Source organism: Protopterus annectens, chromosome 2.part1 (assembly GCF_019279795.1).
Source record: "Protopterus annectens isolate FY-2018-M chromosome 2.part1, PAN1.0, whole genome shotgun sequence".
NCBI classification, from domain to species: domain Eukaryota; kingdom Metazoa; phylum Chordata; order Ceratodontiformes; family Protopteridae; genus Protopterus; species Protopterus annectens.
Genome location: NC_056729.1, coordinates 79,218,366 through 79,246,101, shown reverse-complemented (window position 1 = coordinate 79,246,101; position 27,736 = coordinate 79,218,366). Strand labels below are relative to the sequence as shown.

General features: G+C 39.4%; 1 protein-coding gene across 1 annotated transcript in view; it reads right to left on the bottom strand.

The window, feature by feature from the left end:
- Nucleotides 1-27,736, bottom strand: part of FHIP1A (FHF complex subunit HOOK interacting protein 1A) — a 990,350-nt gene that overhangs the window by 678,997 nt on the left and 283,617 nt on the right. Inside the window, exon 3 of the mRNA XM_044062036.1 lies at nucleotides 24,017-24,246. Coding sequence (XP_043917971.1) covers nucleotides 24,017-24,142 — 126 coding nt within the window. The 5' untranslated portion in view covers nucleotides 24,143-24,246. The remainder of the gene's footprint in view (nucleotides 1-24,016; nucleotides 24,247-27,736) is intronic.

Sequence of the window (27,736 nt, the reverse complement as noted above, 5' to 3'; positions counted from 1 at the left end):
ATGGCATTTTTCTCCCTGTCATTAACACAAAAGGTGAAATTCCTGACTTAGACAATGGGTGATGCTGTTATACCCAGCAGAACAGCTGGCAAAGAAATGACCAATTTAGTTCCCTTCTCTATGCGGGCTTCAGTAAGTCTTTCCTAAATGGTTCTGTTAATTCTTTCTACCATTCCATTAGACTGTGGGTGATGAGGAACATGAAGATTGCAGACTTCCATCATGACCTGACTTGTGAATTGAGTAACATTATCAGACTCTATGATCTGTTACCATGCCCAATGTGAAAAATATTGTTCCACAATGCAGATGCTGTAGTGTTTGCTTTTATATACTTGGTAGGAATAGCTTCCGCTCACTTAGTGAATGTATCTACAACAACCAACAAATAGTGGTAATCCCCTTTTGCTGGAGGTGAGGGACTTGCAAAATCTATCCATATTAGCGTATCATGCTCCTTCTGAGACTGAGGCTTTTTTAATATAGGGTTTACCTGCAAACATATTAATCATTCCTCCCATGTTTCTTTGTACAGCCTTGTTAGCTGAGGATTCCAAAACTTGTGCTTTATGATGGGCCAAATTTTCTGGAAGCCTAAATGGCCCAGCAATTGGTGGTTATACTTTAACCAGATACAGTACAGGTTGTATTTTAGTCCAGATACAGATTTGCTGTATTCAGGACTGTTTGTAAGCTTCTGAACCCCCCAAGCCTTTCTGTGTTGGAGGGAAGCCTTCTAGCTTATCAGTGGGAGTGGTAAGCAGTAAGTAGCCTATCTACCACAAGAGTGGTTTCTGGCACAGAAATTGTAGTTTATTGGCCATTTGGGCAGTTTTTCCATCTCTTTCAACTTTCTGGTTTAAAAGCCTGTGTTTGCACTTATTTTCCCACTTTTCCTGTAACTAGTCTAGTTCAGATACAGATTTGCTGTATCCAGGACTGTTTGTAAGCTTCTGAGCTCCCCAAGCCTTTCTGTGTTGGAGGGAAGCATTCTAGCTTAACAGTGGGAGTAATAAGCACTCGGTAGCCTATCTACCACAAGATCCAGGTACAGATTCTTAGTTTTAGTACTTGAATTTGCTTATTCGTACTCAGCACTTGTTCAGAACTTGTTGTTAGCACTAAATAAGCTACAAATTTCTACAGCACTCAAACGTCCTCTTTACCTAGAGGAAAACAGTTTTTGTTCTTACTTTCCTCACTTGAAACATCTCTTAACCTCACTTTCCTCACTTGTCTAGAGGAAAGTAGTTTTTTATTCAAGCATGTCCATGGTTCAGCTCCCAGTGTTCTCTCTTGTCTATTTGATGAATCTGAACAACTTGGGGCAATGTAGCAATTGCCTCATGTACACAGACAACTCTCTCCTCCTACCACCCAACACCACAACCTGTGAGAGATTCACTTATCTAGCCAAAGTGGAAGTAAAGCTCTCTCCAACCAAGACTGAACTTGACAGTCAAGAGGAGAAGGTAAACACTTGCACCACACCACACTCATCACATAGTCTCACTAAACCTACACCACCAAAATCCACACATAGAAACACAAAAACATTCGCGGAGGCTCTCAATAATAATATGCTCAAGCAACAGAGACCTTCAAAGCAGAAGCGCAAGCAACCTCCACCCCCCCAATGCAACCCAAATGACACATAGCCCACCGACTCAGTGTGCCACTCAACCACAGCTCATAAGGCAAAACAACGTACCCAACACACTAGTTATAGGTGACGTTATAGTTAGGCACACTGATGTCCCACTCACCAGACAAAACAAGGAGAAGGTTACTGTCAGCTGCCTATCAGGTGTCACGATCCGCCACATAACCCACACACTCAGGTCACTCCACAACAAGTGCAAATATGATTCTGTCATTGTCCATGTTGGTGTGAGTGACCTGAGACGTACCTCCCTGGACTACATGAGAAGAGACCTGGAAGAGCTCTTCAATCTTGTAGCCCAGGCAGGTATGACCCTAGCCCTGAATACCATCCTGCCATCGCTCAGAATGACACTGTAATACAAGGACAAAATGATTGACTTCAACAATTGGCTAAGCTTCTGGTATCATTCTAAGGGGATCTAGTATCTGTCTTCCTGGGACGACATGGTCGATAGACCTTGATGCTTTGCCAGAGATGGCCTGCACCTGTCACCTCTGGGATTCCGGACACTGGCTAAGGCTCTTGCTGCCCTTATAGTGCCTTTTTTTAGGCAAGGTTCAAATGACAAATTCACCACCATAAAAGGAACAGGCAAGCAAAAACTGAGGGTAATACTACTAGAAGTATTAATCTCAAAATGCACTCCCTCGAGGCACTCCTTAAAATGGAAATCATCAATATCTGTGCAGTGACTGAGACCTGGTTCAAGGCTCCAGAGAGCACCCCTGCATTACCAGGCTATAACTCATACCACACTTTTCGGTCACCTAACCTGGACTGGAACACCAAATGGCGGAGGTGTGTCCATATTTATTAAGGATATCCACACCTCCAAGCTAGTTGCTCAGCATAATGCATCAGAAGTGATCCAAGTGTAACTAACTCTGGGCAAAACTTCAATCCAAATTGTAGCCTGCTACAGATCCCCCACCATGCCCCATGAGTCCCACTCCTCTTTTCTTGATATACTGTAAAATATTAGGGTTCAACCAAACACCCTAATAATGGGCGATTTCAACTACCCCACCATTAACTGGGAAAACTACTCATGTACCAACTCCTTCGCTCAATGCTTTCTGGAATTCATAAATTCCAATGCCGTGGATCAACTTATCCACACCCCCACCAGGGGCAACAATATCCTAGACCTAGTCATTACCAACATGAGTGGCCAGTGTTCCACATCTGAAGTTAACTCCTCGTTGGTCATATCTGACCATAAGCTAATCACCCTAGATATCCACATCCTGCCCCCCCCCCCATTACGGAAATCACTGTAAAAAATTTCTCCAAAGCCAACTTCGTGCTTCTTAAGACAGAAGTGGTGAACTTCACAACACCAATGCAGACGGACAATACAGTTACGACTGCTGAATCCTACACAGATGCACTCTATAAGAACTTACATGAATGCATGGATTGTGCTATCCCAAACAGAAACAAGACACTACCCTCCAAAAAAAAGAAGCCAATCTGGTGGTCCCCTGCCATAAACAAACTCTACAACAGAAGAAAGAAACTGTTGCAAAAGAGAGTAAAATCCCATGAGTGGAGGAATTCCCTGGTCAGCCTCAGTAAGAAGCTGAGATCCCTTATAAGATCTTCCAAAGCAAGCTATGAAAACAAAATCACCACTGATTCTAGGGACAACCATATCTCAATGGCAACACCCAGATCTGCTCTGAGTTACAGCACAATGGCACGAAAAGTACAGAACCAACTGATATTGTCAACATCCTGGCAGTTAGGTTCAGTGCTAACTTTACCCCCTCTCACCCCCTAAAGGGCCCAAATCTATACAGGAAAAATTTAGAGTCCCTGTAATTACAGCTACGCAGGTAAAAGCTGCACTTTCTAAAGCAAAAAACAGAACATCCATGGGACTGGACAACATCCCAGGCTGCGTTTTACATGAACTTCAGAATGAACTGGCTCTCCACCTAAGCACCATATTCAATCATAGTCTCACATCAGGCTTTGTGCCCACTGAATGGCACACAGCAACAGTTATCCCACTCTACAAAGGGGAGCCACCACTGATCCTGGGAACTATCGCCCTACTAGCCTGACAAGCCTGGTCTGTAAGGCCATGGAACATATCATCATGGAACTCATAAACAAAGACATTAGTAACCTCCAAACTCTGGACCCCACCCAGTTCGGATTTGTGAAAGGCAGATCATGCCTCCTGAACCTGATTGATTTATTTGAGGCAGTCACCAAAGCTGTAGACAAGGGTAAGGTGGTTCACACAGCCTATCTTGACCTTGCCAAGGCTTTCAACACCATCCACCATTCTGGAATTATAGCTAAACTCACTAAACTAGGTATAAATCCCTATGTCACAACATGGGTTGCCAATTGGCTCACTGACAGAACCCACTGTAAAAGTTGCAGACTCCAAATCTGACTTCAAACCAGTGACAAGTGGTGTACCACAGGGTTCAGTCCTGGGACCTCTCCTGTTTGGGATCTACTTCTCTGAAGTATAGGCTAACACAGAAGGCCTTTGGCTAATGAAGTTCATAGATGACTGCAAACTAGGAGCCATTGTTGTGTCCCCAAATGATGTGAACATCCTACAAAAGGGCTTCACTGGCACACTTCATCACAAAAGGGTTCTCATCTAGGAAAAAAGATGTCATTGTTCCCCTCTACTCGACACGCATTAGACCCCATTATAGAGTACAATGCCCCTTTTGGAATGTACCTCACAAGACATCTGCAGCAGCTGTAAAGGCCACAGAAGTACCTCACAAAGAGGATTACAGGCCTCAAACAGATGCCCTACACTGACTGTCTCAAAAAACTCCAGCTTTACTCCAAGGTGATCTCTGCCTAACATAAAAAGCTATGTCAAACCCAGAGCTGTTGGACATATTACACCTAAAGAAATCCCAATCCCTCCAAGCTACATGCTCTAGGGACCTAAACCTTGTCACCACAATAAGCAGGACATGCTGGAAGGATAGATTTCTGTCCCAGAGACTTCCCATACTCTGGAACAAGCTACCCATCTATGTCAAGCAAAGTTCCTCATTAGCAGTCTTCTAGAAAAATCTTGATAAGTGGATGGGAAATAGAAAATACACCCCAGGGATTACTTCTGTGGCACTGCTCGACAGAGGCACAGGAAAATAACTTTCTTGGGTGGCTTAAGCCAGGGAACCTTGTTGGCTAAACTTACTTAGGCCCTTGGGCTGATAGCCTAGTACCTACCTATGAACCTATAAAGAAAAAAGCTTCTTTTCTGCAGGATGGTTCCTCATAGCTCCTGTAAAATACTGAAGATTCAATGCATTGACTTACTTCTTCTGGGACTGGACAGTGACAGGAAAGTTCTTCTATAAAGCCATCCACTAACTGCACATATATAGCTGCCTGCTAGGAATTAAAAAAAAAATACCTTAAATTACCATAGCCTGCTGTTGCTCTTTTAAACCACGAGTCCAGTGTGACCCTTTTCTTTACCATTCAACCTTCACATGCTTTCTGCAACTTGCCAATCCCATTGAACTGTGGAAAGGCAGAGAGAAGAAAGCTGAAGTTGCTTTGGACAGGGCCTCCAGATTTCAAAATAAAGCCACAGGCCAACAATGGGTGCACACTGTTCTTTGAGGACTATTTCAACCCTTAATGGCTAAGAGCAACATTTGTGGGAGGAGACAAAGCAGTTCAAACACCTGAGTTCAAGTTCACACCCAGAGACATGTTCAGTGAATGAAAGGTCCATGTTTCACATGCTGCATGTCGGCCTCTTGCCCCAGGGATCAAAAGGAAATGGCAGATAAACCCCATGTCTCACTCTCAGAAGTAGGTACCAAAGTGATTCAACCTCTTGTCCATTTCAAGTGAAGAACTGGCCAGTGACCTTTCACATGAAAATGACAAAGGACTAGAGCACTGCAAGCTACGAAGATGAGAGACTTGGGCTCTGAATACTTTACCTTGTATGTCATTTATATTCATACCTGGGTCCTGGCATAGACTCCTACTACTCGGGCTTGCACTGGGTGAGTCCCTTCCAATGTGGTAACCATATGGCACTAATGAAGGTTTTGACTTTTTCCTGCGAATACAGCAGGCACACTATGCCATTACAGCTCATATAATCAGCGAAGTCCACACAGTTTAAAAATAAAGTGAAACAATGAAATGCAATAGCAGCAACACAGTGAAAACAATAACATTTGCAACCTTATGAAGTTTAAAATGGTGTGCAAAAAGCTCTGGATAAAACACATACAACTAACAGTGAACGTATACAAGATATGTGAAAAACAAAACACAGAATGCTGGCAGGGATGAGCAAAGGGCAAAACCTATGGTGATCCTGAAGATGCAGGTACACCTGAAATACATAAATGCTTAGTCATCAAACCACATTAGATGTGGAACTTTCAGATGATACATATCAGGAAGAGTTCTGAACAAATGAAAATTCGGAAGAACTGGGGAGCCAACTGCAAATCAAAGGAGGCCTGAAAGTCCCAAAGTTGAATACTTTTAAAAGTAGCTTAACGTGGCACATAAAGACTTTCCTATATTTTCACTGATAACAGTTATGGATGGGTGCATCTTCATTCTCATTCAATCACTCCCTACCTGCTCCACTGGCATAAAGGGATAACATACTGAGATGACCTGGATCTGTTTAGTAGAACAAGTACTTGTTGAAGCTGGAGTGGAGGATGGGTGTGCTCATCCTGGGGGGAGTCATCCAGTTCTACCCAATGCCACAACTTCTCCAAGAAGAGATGGAAACACAAAGAGCAGCCATGGGATGGGTGGTTTTGCCACCAAGCTGCATACATTATAGCCTTCACTGTGGGTGGTGGGAGCATGTACACCCAAGGAGAGGGCATAATGGTACCTGTGGTGATACATGTCACATGCCACCCCACCCAGTGAGGGGTTAGGACTAATAGCATTGTTATGTTAAGGTCCTGATGTATTTTTGTTTTTTAATTAGAGGGTGCAACTGATTTCAAAATTTGGAAACAAGAGCTGAAAAAGTCATATCAATCTTCTATTCATTGTTCACTAATTCTTATTTAAATTTCAGTAGTCATCCTCTGTTTTTGAAGAGATGTATTGTTAAGTCATATGATCAGGCTTTCACATTTAATTTCTGATGAAGCCTTTTTCATTAAGGAAATGGAAGGTCTCAGGTCCATGTTTTTTAATAAATGCTATACATGTTAACAGTGTGTACCATTTTGTTTGCAATAGGAATAGTATATACAGGCCTATCATTTGCAATTGCTCCTTTACTGAACATTTCACATAGCCCACTGTGCACAAGGATTGCGGCAACACATATGTTACTACCATTTTTTTGGATATGGGTGTTATCACAGTACTATTCAGAACAACTGGGTTACAGTGTTTGTTTGTATTGGCAGTCTAAGCCCAGAATTATTTATCATAAAGATATTAACATTAAGCAGATTTTAGAAACTGATGTCAAAACTAAGTGTTGTACAGGTAGGATGGCCCAATGCAGTGCTTGCCACCAATGTAGATTTATTTTAGATGTAACACTGCCATTGTTTCTTACAACAGGAGTATTTGTTGTCTGGTAGTTTTAATTGCAGTACTAGATCTATTGCTTATTTATCTTAGTGCGACTCATGCAATGCATTTTACATTAGGTAACCCTCATTCAGAGAATAAATATAAGAACATATTAGCATTTTTAATTCTCATTAGTTTTAGTGCACTGTGTCCATTGTTGCAACGATTTACACATGTAAATAGGTGGTCAATGTAGTCCACAACTGAGTATACCTTTAAAATAAACTGAAAAAACCTATGCCTTACATTTGAACTTTTTAGCAAATTCTTTATTTTCCCCTACAGATTTCTGTCTTCCTAAGATCTTGCACAGCACAGCTGATTTGAGAACTGTAAAAATATTTTGCTAACCTTACAGCATTAACAGCACATCTACTGACATAAGGTGTCTTGATAATGTTGCTTTCTTTCTTTTTTTTTTAATTAAAAAAAATGTACCCACCGATATACATTACAGTGTAGTTCACAGTGAATGCTAGCGATGTTTGTGAATAGAGAGATGTCTCAACTCAACTGGTTTCTGCACTGTGTCATCACACATCACAGTTGTTGCTTTTCCTTCGGCTGTTCCCGGTTAGGGGTTGCCACAGCGGAACTTCGGTCCGCTAATGATTGGCAGTAGATTTTTATGGTGCTGAGGTGCCAGCTCGACGCCCAACCTTCAACGAAGGCACGCCCATTCACGCATGTCTTATGAACGCTACTTGACTGTGGGGAGGACATGCAGACTCCACACAGAAGGCGCTCCAGCCAAGAATCGAACAGGAGAACCTCTTGCTGTGAGGCGACAACGCTACCACTGCACCACCGCGGCTTATCATCACACATCACAGTACAGAAACTAATTATGTTACAAGACACCTATCACTGTACAGGGTGCTCTTCCAAGCTGTCTCCTGCACTAGAGTAGTCAACCTGTTTTCCACAAATATTCTGAATGCTTTTAATAATTGGTAGAATGGTAGGAGGCTCTTCATTTTGAATTTTGGTGCCAGAGTTCCAGACCTTGTATGAGAGATAGTTACTATGTGTGTGTGTGTGTGTGTGTGTGTGTGTGTGTGTGTGTGTATGCATGCAGACTCTAAATAGTACAGGCATCTGAATGTTCTTCAGAAAATGCTTGCTAATGCAAGTCTTGTTACTCTGGCAATAATTAAGTATATGTGAACAATATTTGCTATTTGAGTCTTATCCCTCTCTCCTCATTATTTTTGGTTTTGCTGCAGTCTTATACTGAAGGGATTACAGATATTTGTGTATGTCTGTGCGCATGCACATGTGATCACTTTGTAAACATTCATTTGCAAGCACTGTACAACAGTATTTTAGACAGAGAAAGCACAAATGTTCAGATATGCCTCTGGAAGAAAAATTAAATGGTCAGTGAGTTATTGTAATTCATTTTCATTCACAGTTATAAATATGTTTGATATCTATACTTTCATTAAGTTTATGTGGTACTTCATGGAATCAAATAAAAGCTTGCATAATGTCAGGAAGTTTTTCACTACTACCTGCTGTCTACCAAATACAGTTTTGCAGTTCTACTTGTTTAGCAACAGATATGAGAGCACTGCATCTTTCCATATTTTTACGTAAATGTTTCAGGCATCACATAGTAGTCTGTGTCAGTCTACCTGTTATTAATGAAAACCCACTTCACCAAACTTCTAAAAAACAGGACGACTTTGCCAAACAATTACTTGCCAATTCTCTTGATCACTAGAATTTTACTCCAGGAAAGTAACCACTTGGCCACCACAAGTAAATAATCAAACTGAAGCCAATCAAACCTACCTAAGTGGGGGGCTGCACCCCCCCCCCGACTAAATATACCAAGTCTGAGATCGCACTACAGTAGAAAATGGGCAAAGTTCACCATGGTGGCCAAGTGGTTATTTTCCCGGAGTAAAATTCCGGTGATCCGAGAGTTCGTGCAAGTAAGTGTCTGGCAAAGTCATCCCATTTTTAGAATTTCAGTGAAGTGGGTTTTCGATAACAGGTAGTCCTGTATACATATATGTTTATATATATATATATATATATATATATGTGTGTGTGTGTGTGTGTGTGTACACATACACACATTTAGATATGTGTATGTATATGTCTGTATATATTTTATATATAGATATATATATATATATATATATATATATATATATGGGTCTACTTTAAATACTCAAAATTTTACACAACCGAAGACCATATAACAGAGCCGAAAACACCAAAACTTCACATTAATGAATGATCACAAAGCCAAATTGTTTCCCAGGGTAAGTAACCACTGGGCCAGCAAGGGTAAATTTCCCCTTTTCCCCACTGTAGTGCAATCCCAGAGTTGGTATACTTAGTTGGGGGTGGGGGGGCATAGCACCCCCCACCTGGGTTGGTTATAGATGGTGTGGTGTGCTCTCTGTGAGTTTTTGGCCTAGTGGTTACTTACCATGGGAAACACTTTGGCTTTGTGATCATTTGTTCATTTGAAGTTTTGGCATTCGCAGCTCAGTTATATTGTCTTTGGCTATGTGAAATTTCGGGTATGTAAAGTAGACCTATATATATATTATATTTATATTTTATGTGTGTGTGTGTATATATATATATATATATATATATATATATATATATATATACACATATACACACACACACACACACACACACACACACACACACACATACATATACACACACATATAAAACTGTGTGCTGTGTGTGTGGGGGGTATTTATACATATACATACATGGAACTGTGTGCATATAATTGTGCATGCATGGGTTGCCATATCTCTCATCTGTCTCTGATTTTCAATTATATTTTTTGTACATTTCTCGTAAAATTTGTGGTTTTCTGTCAAACTGTTAGTCAGGAAATAGTTTATTTGAGTTTCAAATTCCATATGCCTTAGAAAACACATGCTAGTGCAAAATGCATTCTAGCACATTTCTAGGTAATAATATTTAAAAAAAATGTCCTTTATTGTGGGTGAGGTCCCATAACTGGCTTTGTTCCTGATTGTCGAACTGTACATATATGCTTCAGAGCATCAAATGAATGGATAAGGAATACTGAAAAGTTCTACAATAACATTTGTTGTCCAGCTGCCACAAAGTATGCAAATATGAACAAATAACATTTTTGTTAAAATTTTAGGCAGTGTCCAATTGCATGCATTGTGCAACAGCATTTTATAGGCACAGTCAGGGCAAGAGTTCAGGAATGCTTCAAGACTAAAAACACATAGTCACTGAGTTACTGTGATTTGTTTTCATTCAGAGTTATGAATGTGCGATACTAATGTTTTCATTAGCAGTTTGCCCTACAAGGAGTTTGTTTTACTTCATAGTGTCAAATGAAAGCTTATATAATCCTGGGATGTTTCTCAGTGCTACCTCATGACTAGCTAATGTCGCTTTGCACATATTTACATGTATTTAACAATAAATATAGAAATTGTGGTTATTTCCATATTTTAAGCAGATTTCCCAGGCATTGTCTACACAGTAGCATGACAGAACAGCATTTCACAAGACAGAACATAGCAGAGGTTAGGAATCTCTCTGCTGACCAAATAGAGTGGTCAGTAATCAAAAAAGTACTTCTTTGTACACCAAATTATGAATATGCACCACATTATTTCCGTTAATAACTTGACCAGATACAATGCATATGGTACTGCATAATGTTACAATTACTGATACCTCTTGTCTGCCTTTTACCAATTTGCAGATATTTATATTTGTTTTGTAGTACTGTATGCATACATATCATATATCTATCAATGTCTTAGGCATTGTCAACTAGGACATATTGTGGAACAGATTTTCACATTCCCAATCAGATCATAGGTCAGGAATGGATTTTCAGACAAATGCTTAACTTGGGCCACAGAAAATGTGGGTTATTTTCCAGAATTATTACAAATATAAGTCATATGTTAATAATTATATTAACCTGAACCAGACAATCTTTATATGGCACTCCATGGTATCAAATGAAAACTGAAAGCTAACATAATGCTGCTGATGTCACCGATACCTGCTCTCTACCTGCTACTGATATGCAGATGTTTATCATTTTTAGTAATGAAAAAGTGTAAAAACATAAAAATCATACTTCTGTGGAATGTCAGGCATTGTCTACTTGGACGCAATAAAGAACCGTGTTTCACATCAACAGTATTCGCAAAGGTCAGGAACTGCTCCTCAGACAAGTCGGGTACTCTGTACCTGAAGAAAACATATCTAGCATGTCTTCAGATGAGTGGGATACTTGGCAACACACAAGTGGAGATTTGGGCCAAATATATTACGAATGTATGGCTGGCATATATAAATAATTATATTAATAACTTGTTAATGCACAGTACTTCATGGTATCAAATGAAAGATTTCATAATGCTCCAAAAGTTGTCAGTGATAACAACTGTCTGCATACTAGCATTTGACAGAAATTCAAACTTGTTTAGTAATAAAATATGCATATTAACATAATTATCATATTTCTATACACTGTGCACTTGGAGATATTATAATTCAGTATTTCCCATGCTCAGTCACAGTGAGGACATGAATGGCTCCCTTCACCAATGGTAGGCTTGGTAACACAAAATTATGAGTTCTTTCCTGGAAATATTATGAATGTATGGCACATATTCATAATTATTTTTATTTATTTTTTTTTATTTTATTTTATTTTACATTTGTTGACTGGGCTAGTCCAACTGGATACATGTCCATTTTCAGCAGAGGCCCAGGGAGATAAGCTCCTTTATGCAAACAGAATGTAAAAATACAAAAATAATAATACTACAATACTACAATTTTAACAATGATATACATATAAAATACAGTACAGCACTAGACTACAACAGAGGCAGTTTTAGTGATCATAAGATACCAGTAGTGGTTACTTTGTTACAAGAGAGGAAGAGACAAGACGTTATTCAAGAGGAAATAACAATAGTGCACACAGTAGAGACCTAATTGTTAAACACCGAGAAGGCTAGGACTGGTTGAGAAAACTCAGAGAGATACGTTAGAACAGACAAGTAAACATTACTAACTTCAACCAATGGGTACTTATACAGGACTGCATGGTATAAAATGAAAGCACACACCATGCTTAAAAGAAAAAACAACTGCACTGACAGTTGGTATCTAACCAACACTACACAGCAGATTTTACTTGTATTTGTCCATTAAATATTCAGATATGCAGAGTATTCATAACAATGCAGCTAGCAGGCAAATGAAGAGCACATCTGCCCGAACAAAAATCACCTGATAGTTGAGATCTTTATACTACGGTTACAGTGATATTAATACTAGTTTGCATAATTATAAGTAAATGTACATATCATTTATTTGGTTACCGGGAAAGTCCGACTGGCAGACATTCACTTTCAGTGGAAGACTGGGAAGAAAAGCTCCAGATATTACATACAGTTAGACACAATAATATAATTTACATACAACATAATAGTAGAATATGTGAGAAAACATGGGAAACATAGCAGAAAATGCACAAAAATGTGAACATGTGAAAGAAGCTTTTCAGGTGTAATGCTTTAGATAATAAGCACAGTTAGGTATATGTAAATCTTTAAGTACATACAGCATTAGATAATATACATGGTTTGGTATAAATATATCCATCACCTGACAGATGTCCATAGGTACATAGGAGGTTACTAGGTTAGCGGCCCTAGAGCTCTTACAAGCCTAGCCATGTTAATCCCAAATTGCCTCAATTGTCCTTAGTTAGATGGAAGTAATTCACAGACAAACAATGACTACCTCTGTCCATGACGGACATGGGTGCCACCCCTGGAATGAATCTGTAGTCTCCCATTCATTTGCCCACGATGCACCTGAATAGGGTCAGTAAGGACCTCTGCTTTACATGAAATGGAAGTTTATTCCAGAGAAATGGCAATTTCTGAGAGATTCCACTAGTAACCAAAAGCACAAGGCTGTAGATAAAACCAAAAGCAAAGCAGCTCCGGGGACAATAAAGGTTGTCTTCTAGATTCCAATGTGTAATACCAAAAAAGTCCAAGATGAATAATCCAATGGAATAAAAAGTTTAATCAGTTGATGCAATATATATTTTTGCTTTTGTAAATCAGTTGATGCAATATATATTTTTGTTTTTGTAATCAGTTGATGCAATATATATTTTTGTTTTTGTAAATCAGTTGATGCAATATATATTTTTGTTTTTGTTTTATTTGGCGTGGTATTAAACTTTTTATTCCATTGGATTATTCGTCTTGGACTTTTTTGGTATTACACATTGGAATCTAGAAGAATCTCTGAGAGATACATCTGTTTCTCCAGCATGTTCTGTTAATGTCATAGGCCAGGTTAAGATCCCTAAAGTGACTGTTTTGTGCCATTTGACTTTCAGATGTGAAGCATTCCCATTAGGGCAGGGTCACAGACTGCCCTGCAGTCCAGGCACAAGTCACCTCTCAGCAGCCTATACAATACAGAGCACAGTGACAGGGCTTTCATTTTATCCACATAAGTCATGGTTTGGAGGCCCTGTATTTTCTTGGACAGAAACCTCTGATGTCTCTCCAACTGCTGTAGGTGTCTGGTGAGATACATGCAGAAGGGAACACTGTACTCTGTTAATGGCCTGATGAGGGTCGAATCCCTTAGGCCTAGATGTGATGCCCTTATGAGATGCGCAATGTAGAAGGCTTTCCTTTCCAATGTGGAAACTTGGTGGTTGAAGATCAGACTGCTATCTAACTGTGTTCTCAGATCTCACACCACTGTGCTTGAACTTAATGGGGTGCTGTCTCTAATTTAATTAGAAGGGAATTACACTTAGTCAAAGTGGACAGTAATGCACTTTTTTGTGTTTAGTTTTAGACTGTGGGTTTGGCACCAGTCATTTGTCTGTGTTAGCTCCTCTTGTAATATGTTAACATCATTGGGGGCACAAAGATTGCACCCAATTTGCAATCATCAGTGAACTTGGTAAGCCAAAGACCATCTACTTTAGCCTGGACTTCAGAGAAATAGATTCCAAACAGTAAAGGGCCCAGCACAGATCCTTTTGGTATGCCACTGGTGACGGGTCTACTGGTAGAGGTGGCATCGCCAACCTGGACAGTATGTGTTCTGTCGGTGAGACAATTGGCTACCCATCTAGTGATGCAAGGGTTACTCCCCAGCTGGGAGAGTTTCTCAATGATACCAGAGTGTGGGATTGTGTCAAAAGCCTTGGCTAGGTCAAGATAGACTGTATGCACTGTCTTACCTTCATCCAGGCCTTTGGTGACTTTCCTGAAGAAGTCTACTAGGTTTAATAAGCATGATCGACACTTAACAAAGCCTCTCTGGGTTGGGTCTAGCATTTGAAGGTCACCTTTGTCCTTGTTGGTAAAGGATTAAAGCAAAAGAAGAAGTCTGCAATAATTTAGGAGGATGCCTGGTAGAATATGTAGCAAAAGGTGTGGTGATTGACAGAGATGTAGCAGTAGGAGAACTAAGGCGAAGGGGGTAAAGTAAGAAGTAGACAGGTAAGGACCATGTGTTAAGAGGGTGGTGGTGCTATCCAGGTGAGATACATAAGCATAGCCAGTTGCTACGTTCATTATCTAATTACTTGTTCAATACAAAATTATTACGTCTGGCTAACATTTTTTTAACTATAAGAGGAGTGTGCGCTGAGGGAGTAATTTTCATATTTTAACTTTTTTTGTAAATTGTATAATTTTTTGAGATATATATGTTTGTTTACAGTTAGGCTGAAAAAGTCCATTCTCAAAATTTTAGCTCACATGAAGTCTGTCCAGGCAGGAGCCCTTCAGGTGTCAGGAGGTATGAAATTCCACTTAGGCTAGGTGTGAAAGAGTTAATGTCTGCCACCAGCTGGGGGCCATCACTCCTTGGATGATCTGTGCAATTTTCCCTTTCACCAAGGAATTACAGCAGCTTTCATCCCTGCTTCACCTTATCCTCTACACCAGAATAAGCACACCCATCCTTCTCTGTTAGTGCAGCCAAGCATTTGAGCTGATTTTCAAGCCTGGTTTCCTTGGCCATAGTCAAAGCTCTCTCTCTAAGCCATTGGTGCTGTCTACCTGGAGTAATGTGGATATTCTGTGTCACCACCCAGCTATTAGGGTTAGGTCTAAAATGCCAGCAGTTACTGAGATGCTGGTGAGGCCACAATCAACTCTTATGGTTGCCTGTATGTAGGCTTCCTAGGATGCAGTAGCTCAACAGATTGTACACTCACCTTTGGTGTGGATTCTATTCCCACACCAAGTCTTTGGATTAATTTCTCCAATACTGACGCTCTAGTGCAGTACAAGGAGAGTGCTGCACTTTCAAGTGAGCCGTCCTTCATATCAAATATTCAACTGTAGTACAATACAAGGCGAGTGCTGCACTTCTGAGTGCACCATCCTTTATATCAGATAGTTAATTGTAGTGCAGTACAAAGTGAGTGCTGCATATCCGAGTGCGTCATCCTTCACATCAGCTAGTCAACTGATGACCCATCTGCATGATGTAAAAGACCCCAAGGCACTTAACAAAGAAAGTAGGGGAAATTCCTGGTGCCCTGGCCAAATTTTCCACAGACAGTATGAATACCAGCTCTGATATCCCCCTCAAAAAAGGGCACTAGCCTAGTGAGACTAACCTAGTCATCAAAGCACAAATAAATACATACCCAGAGTTTTGGATTTTAATCTATTAACAGTTAATGGAAGACTACATGTTTAAAAAAATTTATAGATGATTTTTTTGTCACTATTGAAACTGAGCATTTCTCACTGAGATTGGAACACCAAGATGAGGGAAAACTACATATGAAAACTGAGATGTTTTTATAGCCACATAGATACTTTGACTGACTGTTTTGTTATAATGGGTACTTCTATGGGAAAGAAACGCACAAGATTTCCTTGGTGAAGCAGAAAAGTCAAGTCAGCTAGAAGAAAAAAAAATATTTAGGTATTTTAAGGCTTATCCAACTGTGAAAAATATATCTGGCTGTAATAACTTTAAGAAATACTTCACACGATTAGTTAAAGAACATAGGACTGCCTGGGAAACAAAGTTGATTCTAGTGTACTGAACAATAAAAAGGTGTTTTTAAACACCTATAAGTTTATAGTTTGGATGGTGCCTCAAATATGGTATTAACAAATGAGACAGTGTATAAATGATACAGATATATTGGCTAATTTGTTTGTTGATAGTTTTTTGGAAGATTCTCTGCAATTGGTAAGGATTTCCATTCTCTGGGATTTCTATTCTCTGTCAAACATAATTGGTAGTTGTTCACCATTAATGGATGAACATGTAAAGTATTCCTGATTGTATTAAGAAGAACTCAGCAACTGGGCCAGATGTTTGAATGGCATTTTTATGAGAGATAGAAGTGACTGTTTGTACCTTTGTTTGACTTGTTTGAAAAAACTTTAACTGAAGGTTTTGTTCCAATAATCTGGAGGAGGCTATTGTTGTCCCAGTAGGTAAAAAAGCATCCTGGTAGATAACTGTTTTGAAAGAGCACCAAGTTTATCCTTTAAGCACTTTTAGTTCTTCTTGCGACGTACATCAATATGGATTTATATCCGGAAGACCTTGTGTATCTAATCTAGTCAACGTCTATGAATATAAACTAAATGTGATAAAGACATTGCTATGGATGTGGTCTATTTGGACCTGGCTAAGGCCTTTGCTTCCATCCTGCATTGTATTTTTGTTCACATTTTGAATACAACAGATATGAACTTTTTTGTGTAAAGAGATGGGTTACTAACTGGTTGGTAGGTCAGAAAAGCAGTGTTAAGATTAAGAACAAATTTTTAAAACACTCGTCCATGACATGTATAGTCAGTGTTTATGTTGTTTATGAGTGCCTGTCCAATATCAAAACAAATACATCTAAGCAAATTTACTGACGATTTGAAGGTTGGATGTGTGGTGACTAATGTAATACACATCTCATCACTGCTTGCAAAACTGTTTGGACAGATTAACTACATGGGTACAACATAAGAGTATGAAATTCAGCATTAACTAATGTTCAGTTATTCATTTTAGCATTAATAAAAAATAATTATCCACATGCCCTGGATAAAGGCATGGCTACAGTGGTCTATTTGGACCTGGTAAGGCCTTTGATTCCATCCCGCATTGTGTTTTTTGTTCACATTTTTGGATAGGACAGATATACATGCTTTTGTAAAGAGATGGGTTACTAACTAGTAACCCATTTCCCTCTCAGTTAAACAAGTTAAGGATATTAAGTGCAATTGCTGATTCATCACTTTCCTTTCAATTTTACATGAACTGTGTTATTAGGAAATGTTATGGATTCTGCTAGTATTGATCTGATTATGGAATTTTACAGCTCTTTCCACAAGACAGGGATTTCACAAATCGCTAAGCTTGAGTCTGTTCAAAGAACATTTACTAGACATATAACTAGATGTGAATCATTAACACGTGAAATGCAACGAGTATTTACAACTTTGTACAATAACGTATAGGTTGTTAAAAGTAGACTGAATTTTGGTGCACAAGTGTACATGATGTGTTTTCTGTATTATCAACCATATTCTAAATACTATGAATAACAACTTCGTAGTTTACCTACCAAGTGTTAACTCAAAAGAGAAGTTTTCATTATTTTTTAATTTAGGGCTGGTAGACTATGAAACAACTGACCGACAGATATTCAGTGTGCAAAACTCTATTAATATTCAAGTCTTTATTAGAGTTGTGGTTCAAAATTTTGTTTTATGCAACAGAAGCAAGCCCTTAATTGGCTTTCTTAGGATCTCAGCTTGAAAAACATTTCACTGAATCACTGAAACCTATAGCCATGGGATTCATAATAATTTTGTGAACAGAATCAAATCAAACTGCCAAACAAAGAAAATGTAAAGATGACAACTCATGAGACTGACTAACATAATAAGAAAAAAAAGCCCGTTTGCAGTGGCAAGCTCACTGATTTCCCCACCTATGCATCTGAAAAAACTAGCACTTAAACTGCAGAATGTTGAGTGTAAGGGGAAACTTCCTTATACCACCCAGTTAACAATATCACCACTGACACTGTCTACAATATCACAACTGACACTGCCTCTGGATGCTCAAGGGACCATTCTAAATGCACTGGCCACATGTGATCATTCTCTGGAGGGTCTAGCATTGGTGAGGTGGGGTAGACTAACCTGGGATGCACTCCTCCTCCCCCAAAAGGTGGTTACTAATGGTGCACTGGCCTCTCTCATCCCTCCCCATTGTAGATGAATGCTTAATCCCTTGCTAGACAGGAAGGAGGACCTGCAAAGACCAAGAAGCATACAGGCTGACTTATCAGGAGGATGTTTTGACTTATGTCTGGGCTCTGACTTCCTTATCTCATCTCATCAGTCCAGCACTAAACCTAAGACTATGCAAGAATCTTTTGCTTCAGTCCATGCATTGGTCATTATCCACAGCTGCAACATGCAAATATCTGATACAGACTTCTAGCTTTTGTGTTCATCTCAAGAAGGTCGCAGACTGTGTGAAGACTGATAGAGAAGGGTGAGGGCTGCTGGCCTAGCCAAATGGAATTTGGTGCATGGTTCTGGCATTTGTGAATATAGATGTAAAATACAGGCTTGTTTCTTAAATGAAAGAAAATACTGTAGGATGTTGAACTTCAAGATTGTAGCAACATTGCCATCTGCTGTAAAGAAAACTAAGTCAAGCATTTCACATCTATTCTTTGAAATTAAAATTATTTCGAATCTATCCTTTGATCTGTAGAGCTCGGAGTCAGTCTGTCTGGGCTAGCACATTCTTTCTATTGTTTTAACTTAAAGAATAATTACTAGAGTGTACATGTGAAATGTCTTTTATTGTTGCAGCTTCCCGAGCAGGTGTTAGCTTGCTAAATAATGTAGCCTGTTGCCTGGGAACCCCAAGCTAAGTGTCAAAATGATGTAATGTGTATACTAGGAAACCTAGGTGTCAACAATGATGTAATCTGGGAGGGCCCAGCAGAAATGTTTGTTAGAGATTTTAAAAACTATTGCTCAGACAGTGACTGTAAGCATTTTGATCTTGGACATCTAACTCAGTACTGCCTATGCTCTATATGTTTAAGTTATTTTAGAAGTATGCTTTCCTGTATCAATAGCTAGGAATTTGAAAAGATTAGACTAAGTGTTTTTCTGTTATGTCAGAACTGTACTACTGAATTATTTTAAGTTTCTGTGTGATCTCTGAACTCTTCAATAGCACTGTGGTGTAGTAGTATCATCTTGTGTTTCCAGTATTTATTATTAAATATTTTTAAACCCTTTTCAACTGTGGCTGGTTTATGTAGAGATAATTTAAGCTAGAGTACATTGTATGCTTATAAGTGATCCTGTAATAAGCCCTTCCAATAAGCATCGATTGCTTAGTCACACTACTATAGATAATAATATTGCACAGTAATAATTGGACACCCTTTTAAGTGCCTTTGGGTAGCTGTTAATTATTAGCTGGTGGTGGCAGGAATTACTATCGTATAGTCTGGGTATAGGGGCACAGTGGAGAGTCTGTGTCAGCCTTTCTTAGGAGTGTCTATGAAGTTGTATAAATACTTATCTCAAAGTGTGTGTGTGTGTGTGTGTGTGTGTGTGTGTGTGTGTGTGTGTGTGTGTGTCAGCTACTTGCGCAGGGACATGAAGCACTGGTCGGACAGAGAGGGTACTAAAGGTTAGCTTGCCAGCTAGGCTGAGATCTGGACCATATAGCTGTGCCAGTGGGGAGTCTTATTGGGGACCTGGAGAGCAAGGGAGCAACCAACCCCAGATGGACTGTGATCTCTATGTGCTCTTAAGGTAAATTGCACTTTACTGTGTGTATTTGTTATCCTTTCTCCTATATAAGATGCCCTCTCTGGTGTTAGTGGTGAGGACTGAGGCTCCTTGATTGCTGGGCCAGGGCACGTGCCTCACATATTAATTGGTGGAAGTGGTTGGGATATCCACCTCACATATTAATTGGTTTGCAGTGGTGGGATCCACTACACATACTAGTTGGTGGGCATTAGTGGAATATCCACATCGCATATTAATTAGTTGGCAAATACTAATTGGCTTGTAGTGGTGTGGGTAGAGTGAATCCTGTAGCTTATGTATAGTGATCTCTGAAGATGTTTTTTACTCTAAGACAGCCACACAGTGAATACTCAGAGTTCAGATCACAATTGTTTTATTTCTTTTGTTAGCTTAGTTAGTCAGGGTGAGCAGGCAGCATGTCAGCAGAGGAGTATGGAAAGCTGACAAGGAGCCATCTGGTGGAGATGTGCCAGGCTAGGGGACTGGTGCATGGAAATCTGACTAAGGCAGACCTGACTGCAGCCTTGGTTACAGATGCATCAGAAAACAGCATCCAGGAAGACAATCAGACTGGCAGTGGAGATACAATATCCTCGGAGAATGGGCAGCTCAACCTTTCTGCGGACAATTAGACTGGCAGTGCAGATACAATATCCCTCGGAGAATGGACAGCTCAACCTTTCTGCAGTGGACTTAAAAATCCAGCTGGAGCTAATGAGACTTGAGTTGGAGGCCAGGCATTTGGAGATAGAAGCAGAAGAAATGGAGCATCAGAGGAGGCATGAGAGGGAAATGCTGACTCTTCACCAGAGTCATGGAGATAATGGGGAAGGGAGTAACTGGACCCCAGAAGCACAACAGGTCAGTAAATTTCTGCCACAATTTAAAGAGGGGGATAATTTTGATAGTTTCATTCATATGTTTGAGAGGGTATGCAAACAGTATAGTGTTGATCAAAGGCTCTGGATATGGTTCCTGACCCCCTTACCACATGGGAAAGCTGTACCTTTTTTGTCAAAAATGCCTGACACTGTCTGTTTTGATTATACTGCTGTAAAAATGTCTTTTGGAATGTTTTAAGCTAACACCTGAAACGTATAGGAAAACGTTTTGTGAGCACAGACGCAAGGCAGATGAAAGTGTGTGTGAATATGTTGCTGAACTGAGCACTTATTTTCATAGCTGGGTGAGTGGATGTCAGGTCACCAATTTTGAAGGGCTGGCAGACCTTTTAGTGAGGGAACATGCCCTTAGCACTTTGCCTGAGGACATGAGGATCTGGTTAGCTGATAGACAATGTGCTACTTCAGATGAGTTGGGAAAGGAGGGAGACCTATACCTGGCAAGCAGGGCAGCCCTGCACAGGAAGGGGACCCCCAGTACTTCTCATGGGTCTAAGTTAACCCATGGTGGGCAGCACAGACTGCCCCAACAGAATCTGCCAGTAGCAGGGGAAGCCACTAGTCCAGGTACATATCCAGGAGCTAGGGTTATATGTTTAGAATGCAACCAGTGGGGCCATGTGGCATACAGGTGTCCGTGGAAGCATTTCACATCTGTTCTTTGAAATTAAAATTATTTCAAATCTATCCTTTGATCTGTAGAGCTCGAAGTCAGTCTGTCTGGGCTAGCACATTCTTTCTATTGTTTTAACTTAAGGAATAATTGCTAGAGTGTACATGTGAAATGTCTTTTATTGTTGTGGCTTTCTGAGCAGGTGTTAGCTTGCTAAATAATGTAGCCTGTTGGCCTGGGAACCCCAGGCTAAGTGTCAAAATGATGTAATGTGTATACTGGGAAACCTAAGTGTCAACACGGATGGAATCTGGGAGGGCCCAGCAGAAGTGATTTCAAAAACTATTTGAAATGTTTTCTTGTAGCAATAGCTAGGGATTAGAAAAAATAGACTAAGTGCTTTTCTGTTGTGTCAGAACTGCACTACTGAATTATTTTAAGTTTCTGTGTGATCTATGAACTCTTGAATAGCACTGTGGTGTAGTAGTATTGTCTTGTGCTTTTAGTATTTATTATTAAATATGTTTAAACCCTTTTCAACTGTGGCTGGTTTATGTAGAGATAAATTAAGCTCTAGAGTACATTGCATGCTTATAAGTGATCTTGCACTAAGCCCTTCCAATAAGCCTTGATTACTTAAGTTACACTACTATTGGATAATAATATTGCCCAGTAATAAATGCACACCCTTTTAAGGGCCTTTGGGTATCTGATAATTATTAGCTAGTTGTGGCAGGAATTACTACCGTATAGTCTGGGTATAGGGGCACAGCTGGAGAGTCTGTGTTAGCCTTTCCCAGGAGTCTCTGTGAAGTTGTATAAATACTTATCGCAAAGTGTGTGTGTGTGTGTGTGTGTGTGTGTGTGTGTGTGTGTGTGTGTGTGTGTGTGTGTCAGCTACTTGGGCAGGGACACAAAGCACTGGTTAGACATAGAGGGTACTGGAGGTTAGCTTGCAAACTAGGCTGAGATCTGGACCCTATAGCTATGCCAGTGGGGAGTCTTATTGGGGACCTGGAGAGCAAGGCAGCAACCAGCCCAAGACTGACTGTGATCTCTGTGTGCTCTTAAGGGAAATTGTACCTTACTGTGTGCATTTGTTATCCTTTCTCCTTTATGAGACGCCCTCTCTGGTGTTAGTGGTGAGGATTGAGGCTCCATGATTGCTGGGCCAGGACACGGGCATCACAGACTGAAATAACAGCATTTACGATGCTGCTTGTGACAGTGTTTCATGCTACTCTTCATTCCCAAGCCATAAAAGCAGTGCTGGCATAGGCTCTAGCTTATGATCCCATGACCACAAGAACACATTGGTGGCTTTAGCTTTAGCATTTTAGGTATTAAACACATGAACTTTCCTACAATAAATGCTTGGATTCATTTCCAAAAAATGTAAGAATGACACAAAAGAACAGAGTATCTGAGTGGCTGAGCATTACTTCATAGTCCAGTGTGTAATGTCATGAATGTCACTGGCTATAGGTGTGTGTGCACTTAACCCTTTCGGCAAGAGCACAAGAGGAGAAAATATTTAGAACTGTATAAAACTGAGGAACTCAGTACAGGAGATCCCAACTGTTATCCCATGCAAATGGCTCATGAAGCCAGATCTATTGATTCCAACATTGCATTGATTAGAATTCTCTATTCAGAATGGGATGACTTCAAGGTTATTTTTGCAGCTCTAATCTTGTGGTCTCATGCATAAAGCAAAAGAGGTTTGTAATAGATTTTACTGAACATGACTGGAGAGCAAACCTCACACCACATACCTTATAAATTTCAGAGGATGCTAAACTTCACCAAACTTCACCAATCAGGAAATGTCTACATATTGCCCAGGCAATGCATTTGTGGTGATCACTAGGACACAGAACAAAGTTCTCATATGGTACCAAAAAGCCTAAAGGCTCACTTAAAGGATGAGAAACCGAAAAGAATGTTATAGCCGAGAAGGGCTCATTAAAATATGATAAAGTGTGCTGAAATTACATTTTTTTCTTTCTTTTAATACATACTTGATTAGTGTAAGTAAAATAAGACTGATACCTGTGTCTGTCACCAACATACACATCAAAAACAAAGTACCAAAAAAAAGTTATATTCCTGAATGGAACCCAAAACCAGTTATTCCCTTTTTTTGGCTGCTATCATAGCTAAGTCAGGCTGGTCTGATTTTCTAATAAAACACAGCATAAACCTTTGTCCAGATATGCATACTATTGCAAGAGTACCACCGTTACTACACAACATACATTCATTATGATTTTATGTACTTTGATTTTATGTACTTTGATAACCTAAGTGCTAAAAGCAAATACCTTGCTGAAAAACAGAATAAAAGGAAGTACATCACCCAGGTTACTGATCTCTTATGAATTATTACCTGTGCCCAGTGATTTTTAAAGACAATCATACAGGTTTCTGGGTCAACTCCTTCCAAGGTCACAGATTTACTATCTCTTCGGCTGCTGGCAACTGACGATGCCATGGTTCTGAGCCCATCAACCATTAGACCATAGTTATTTTGTCTGGGAGTGTAACATCCAGTCACACAAGTGAAGGTATCATGGTGTAGCAGCCAGCCTTTCTACTCACTTTATCACATGAGGAAACCTAAAGATAACACCAATGCAAACTAAAATTACTCGGTAATGCAAACATTCTATAAAATGACACATTACAAGGCACTGTGTGCATTTCAATGTTATGACTCATTCTATCTCCATTAAATTATTTCAAGTTTATGAGAAATCAATACAGAGACTGCATGTATGGTATCATAATATTTACATAGCAAATACATTGACAGCAAATTTTGTCGCTAATCATTGCTTCAAAAAATGGTGAATAATTATCAGAGATGGTACTTCATTATCAGTTAACCATTTACACATATGCTCTGAACTGTGCTCTGCTGCAAACAGAGCTCTCTCCCCCTCTCCATGTATCACTTGCTATAACTCAGTACAGACAAGAATGGTACAAACAAGAATGGTATTTGTCAAGTGAAACAATTTTCTCTTAAATTTCACTAAATCTCTACTCTGTGACTCAACATCATAGCAAATCTATGTTCTCCTATGAGCACATCCTTAAACTTTGTGAAACATGACTAGATTTCAAGCCTACTGTCTCTGAAACTGTACATGCCTAACTAGTAAAACTACAAGCATCAGTTTTGCAAAAAAATGTCAAAGGTATTGTTAAATACTGCACAAGTATTCATGGAAAGGAGTGTCAATCTCTCAAGAGGAACTATGTATGGTGTGTTGCATCTATCTGGATTTTAACAATATTAATTTTGGCAGCAGAACAAGAGGAACAAATGCAATTCACTGGTACAGCACATATGAAGTTCCAGATACCCTCAAGACAGAATCTTAGCAGTCACAACACTTTCCAGTACCTTATCTTCCTCTGTTTGCAGACTTTGAAACTACCAAGACTTTAGCAAGCATTGCTACAGTTAGGAAAATACCTTGTACTTTATTTTTTATATATTCACAACTGACCTGGCATTATACTGTCACCTTCCAAGAAAAAAAAAAGTTGTGTTATTCTCGGCATCTCCTCTGAAGACTTGTCTAGCCAAACAGTATGCTGCAGTCCATTTCATACAAGGTGGACAATAGTTCACAGATTTCTCAACATCTGCAGTATTTATCTTGAACAAACTGGATATTAGAAGGGCTAGTAAACAAGAGATAAGGAAGTATGGCAGGGAATTTGACAAAGTTGAACTAAAAGAAGACCTGGTCTTCATACAGCCACAGCCCCTTATGATATGGGGCTTTCATATAACAGTGGTGAGAAATGACAAGATTCTTCAGCACTCTGCCAAAAATGAGCACACAGTACTTATTAGTAGAGGAATATAAAGAATGGCTGACAAATTCGATGAAAAACAGCTAAACCAACAATAAGAGCTACAAGAAATCAATACAGAGACGGCAGATATGGTCCCAGTAACTTGTCAGATTGAGTACATCAATAAGGGTAGTGGCCAGCAGGATCCAATCCACCTGTTCATCCATTTTCATAAGCCATGGATGCTACTGACTTTCCTTCATTCTCTTTATCAGACTCAGGGTCGCACAGAGTTTGAAATAAATAAAGGACTAATATACATTACTTTTATTAATTTAATGAAGAGACAAATGGGCTGTGCCCTAAGAACCTTTTTCAGCTATGATTCAAGGAATGCAGAAATGGTCAGCAAAAGAACACAAAACATAAATGTGAATGATACAACAAAATCAAAGAAGAAGCAAAGCAGCAGTCTAAACAACAAATTTAGTTATCAGTTAGCCCTGTTATATATCTTTATGCAGCCCAGCAACCATGATGAAAGAACAAAATGTCTTTTGGGACCAAACAAGTCGCAGAATGTCATTCCAAGGCACAACAATGCTGACAGAAAAGTTTAGTACCATGGGATAGTTGTGGGGGCATAGTGAAAGAATATCAAGAACAAAATGTCTCGGTAGGGGTGGCTAGAAACTAGTACAGGTGCAAGCAGAACAGAATTTGAGATAACATCATTTGGATTAGAAATGAGGATGTACCATTCAGTGCTGTAAATGGGGAACCAGCTCTATTATTATGAGATGGTGCAGAGATGACATTCTTAAGGGGACACTATAATGAACTGCTGGGATATTCTGTCATAAAGCAGAACTACGTAGCAGCTGAAAATTGAAGAGGCAGTCCAAATAGGCAGGGCATATTCAAATGAGAGAGTACATTTTTTCCTCTAGCTTTAATCATCAAGAGATACCTAATGGGATATACCACATGTTCCACTTACATTTGACAATCAAAATTAACAAAATGTAAGAAACAGAAATGGGCCATTCTAGTTAATTGTAACATAATATGTGACCACAGTGAATGTATATTGCGTCCTGTCATCCTTAACGGGTAGCATACTCTTGTTCATAAAGGATGACATTATAAACCTTCACAACTTGTGTGTGCCCAGAAAACATCAGTTAAAATACCTTTTACCATCAGTTAAAATACCTTTTACCTAAGTCAGAGTTGGAGGTGCACACCTTATCTGCTTTTACAAGCTCCCACTTTAAGACTTATTCTCTGAAATTGGTGACAAATATTTCATTATAATCATTAACAAATATTTATCTATACTGACAAGAATTAGTAAATGCTGCAGGACATTTCTCAAATGTACAAACATAATTTTGGTTTGGAAATTAAAAATGGAAAAATGCATATGATCAAAGTTATCAAATAGCAGAAAAATCTGAATCAGTCCCATTAAAGTAGATGTGAAATAGTAGCTGTACCTCTGTGGGAGTCAGTACGTTCCCCTGCACCCTCCATACCCCCTACCTGTATATTACAAAAAGCATGTTGCATTCCCTTGGGAACAGCATGCACTTCCTTTTACCACTTCACTGAGGCTGTGCAGCCTCACACTTGGGAGTATTTATGTTTTTTTAAGGGTGCCACCCCATAAAAGTTGTGTAGAATGGCTTAAATGCCTTCAAAAGAACAACTATTATCTTTTGTACATATACTCAGGATCTATTCTGTGTTTTGCCTTTTCACTGAGATCCTGTTAGCATTCATTAAAAGTCATTAACATAAAAAACCCAGAAACTATCAACCATGTTTAGACAAACAATGTTTGAAATTCTCCTAGATGACTGAATTTCTCACACTATCCAGATAACATGTACAAGAAATTAAATCCTTAATAAAAAACATGTACAAAACTTGACATATAAAGAAAATATGCAAAGTAAATAATGACAGGCACCTTCAATGATAATGCACACAATATAGATTTCAATAGGCAGAATATTAGCAAATTGTGTGAATTCTCAAACAGGAAAAATAGATGCACTAACAGTGTTAAGGAAGCACAAATGCAGCAAAATGCACAAGCATAAACCAGTTCTTGAAAGGTATTTTGCCACTCTCAAGCCAAGAAGCAGTCCTGCAAACCATAAAGAAGCAGAACCTGGAAAGGCAGAGTCTCTAAACCTAAGTATTAAGCTTAAAAGGCATAAAGAGAAAGTACTGTTGTGTACACTTACCATAAATGTAGATGTTCGAGTGTATTCACTGTTGCAGTCAT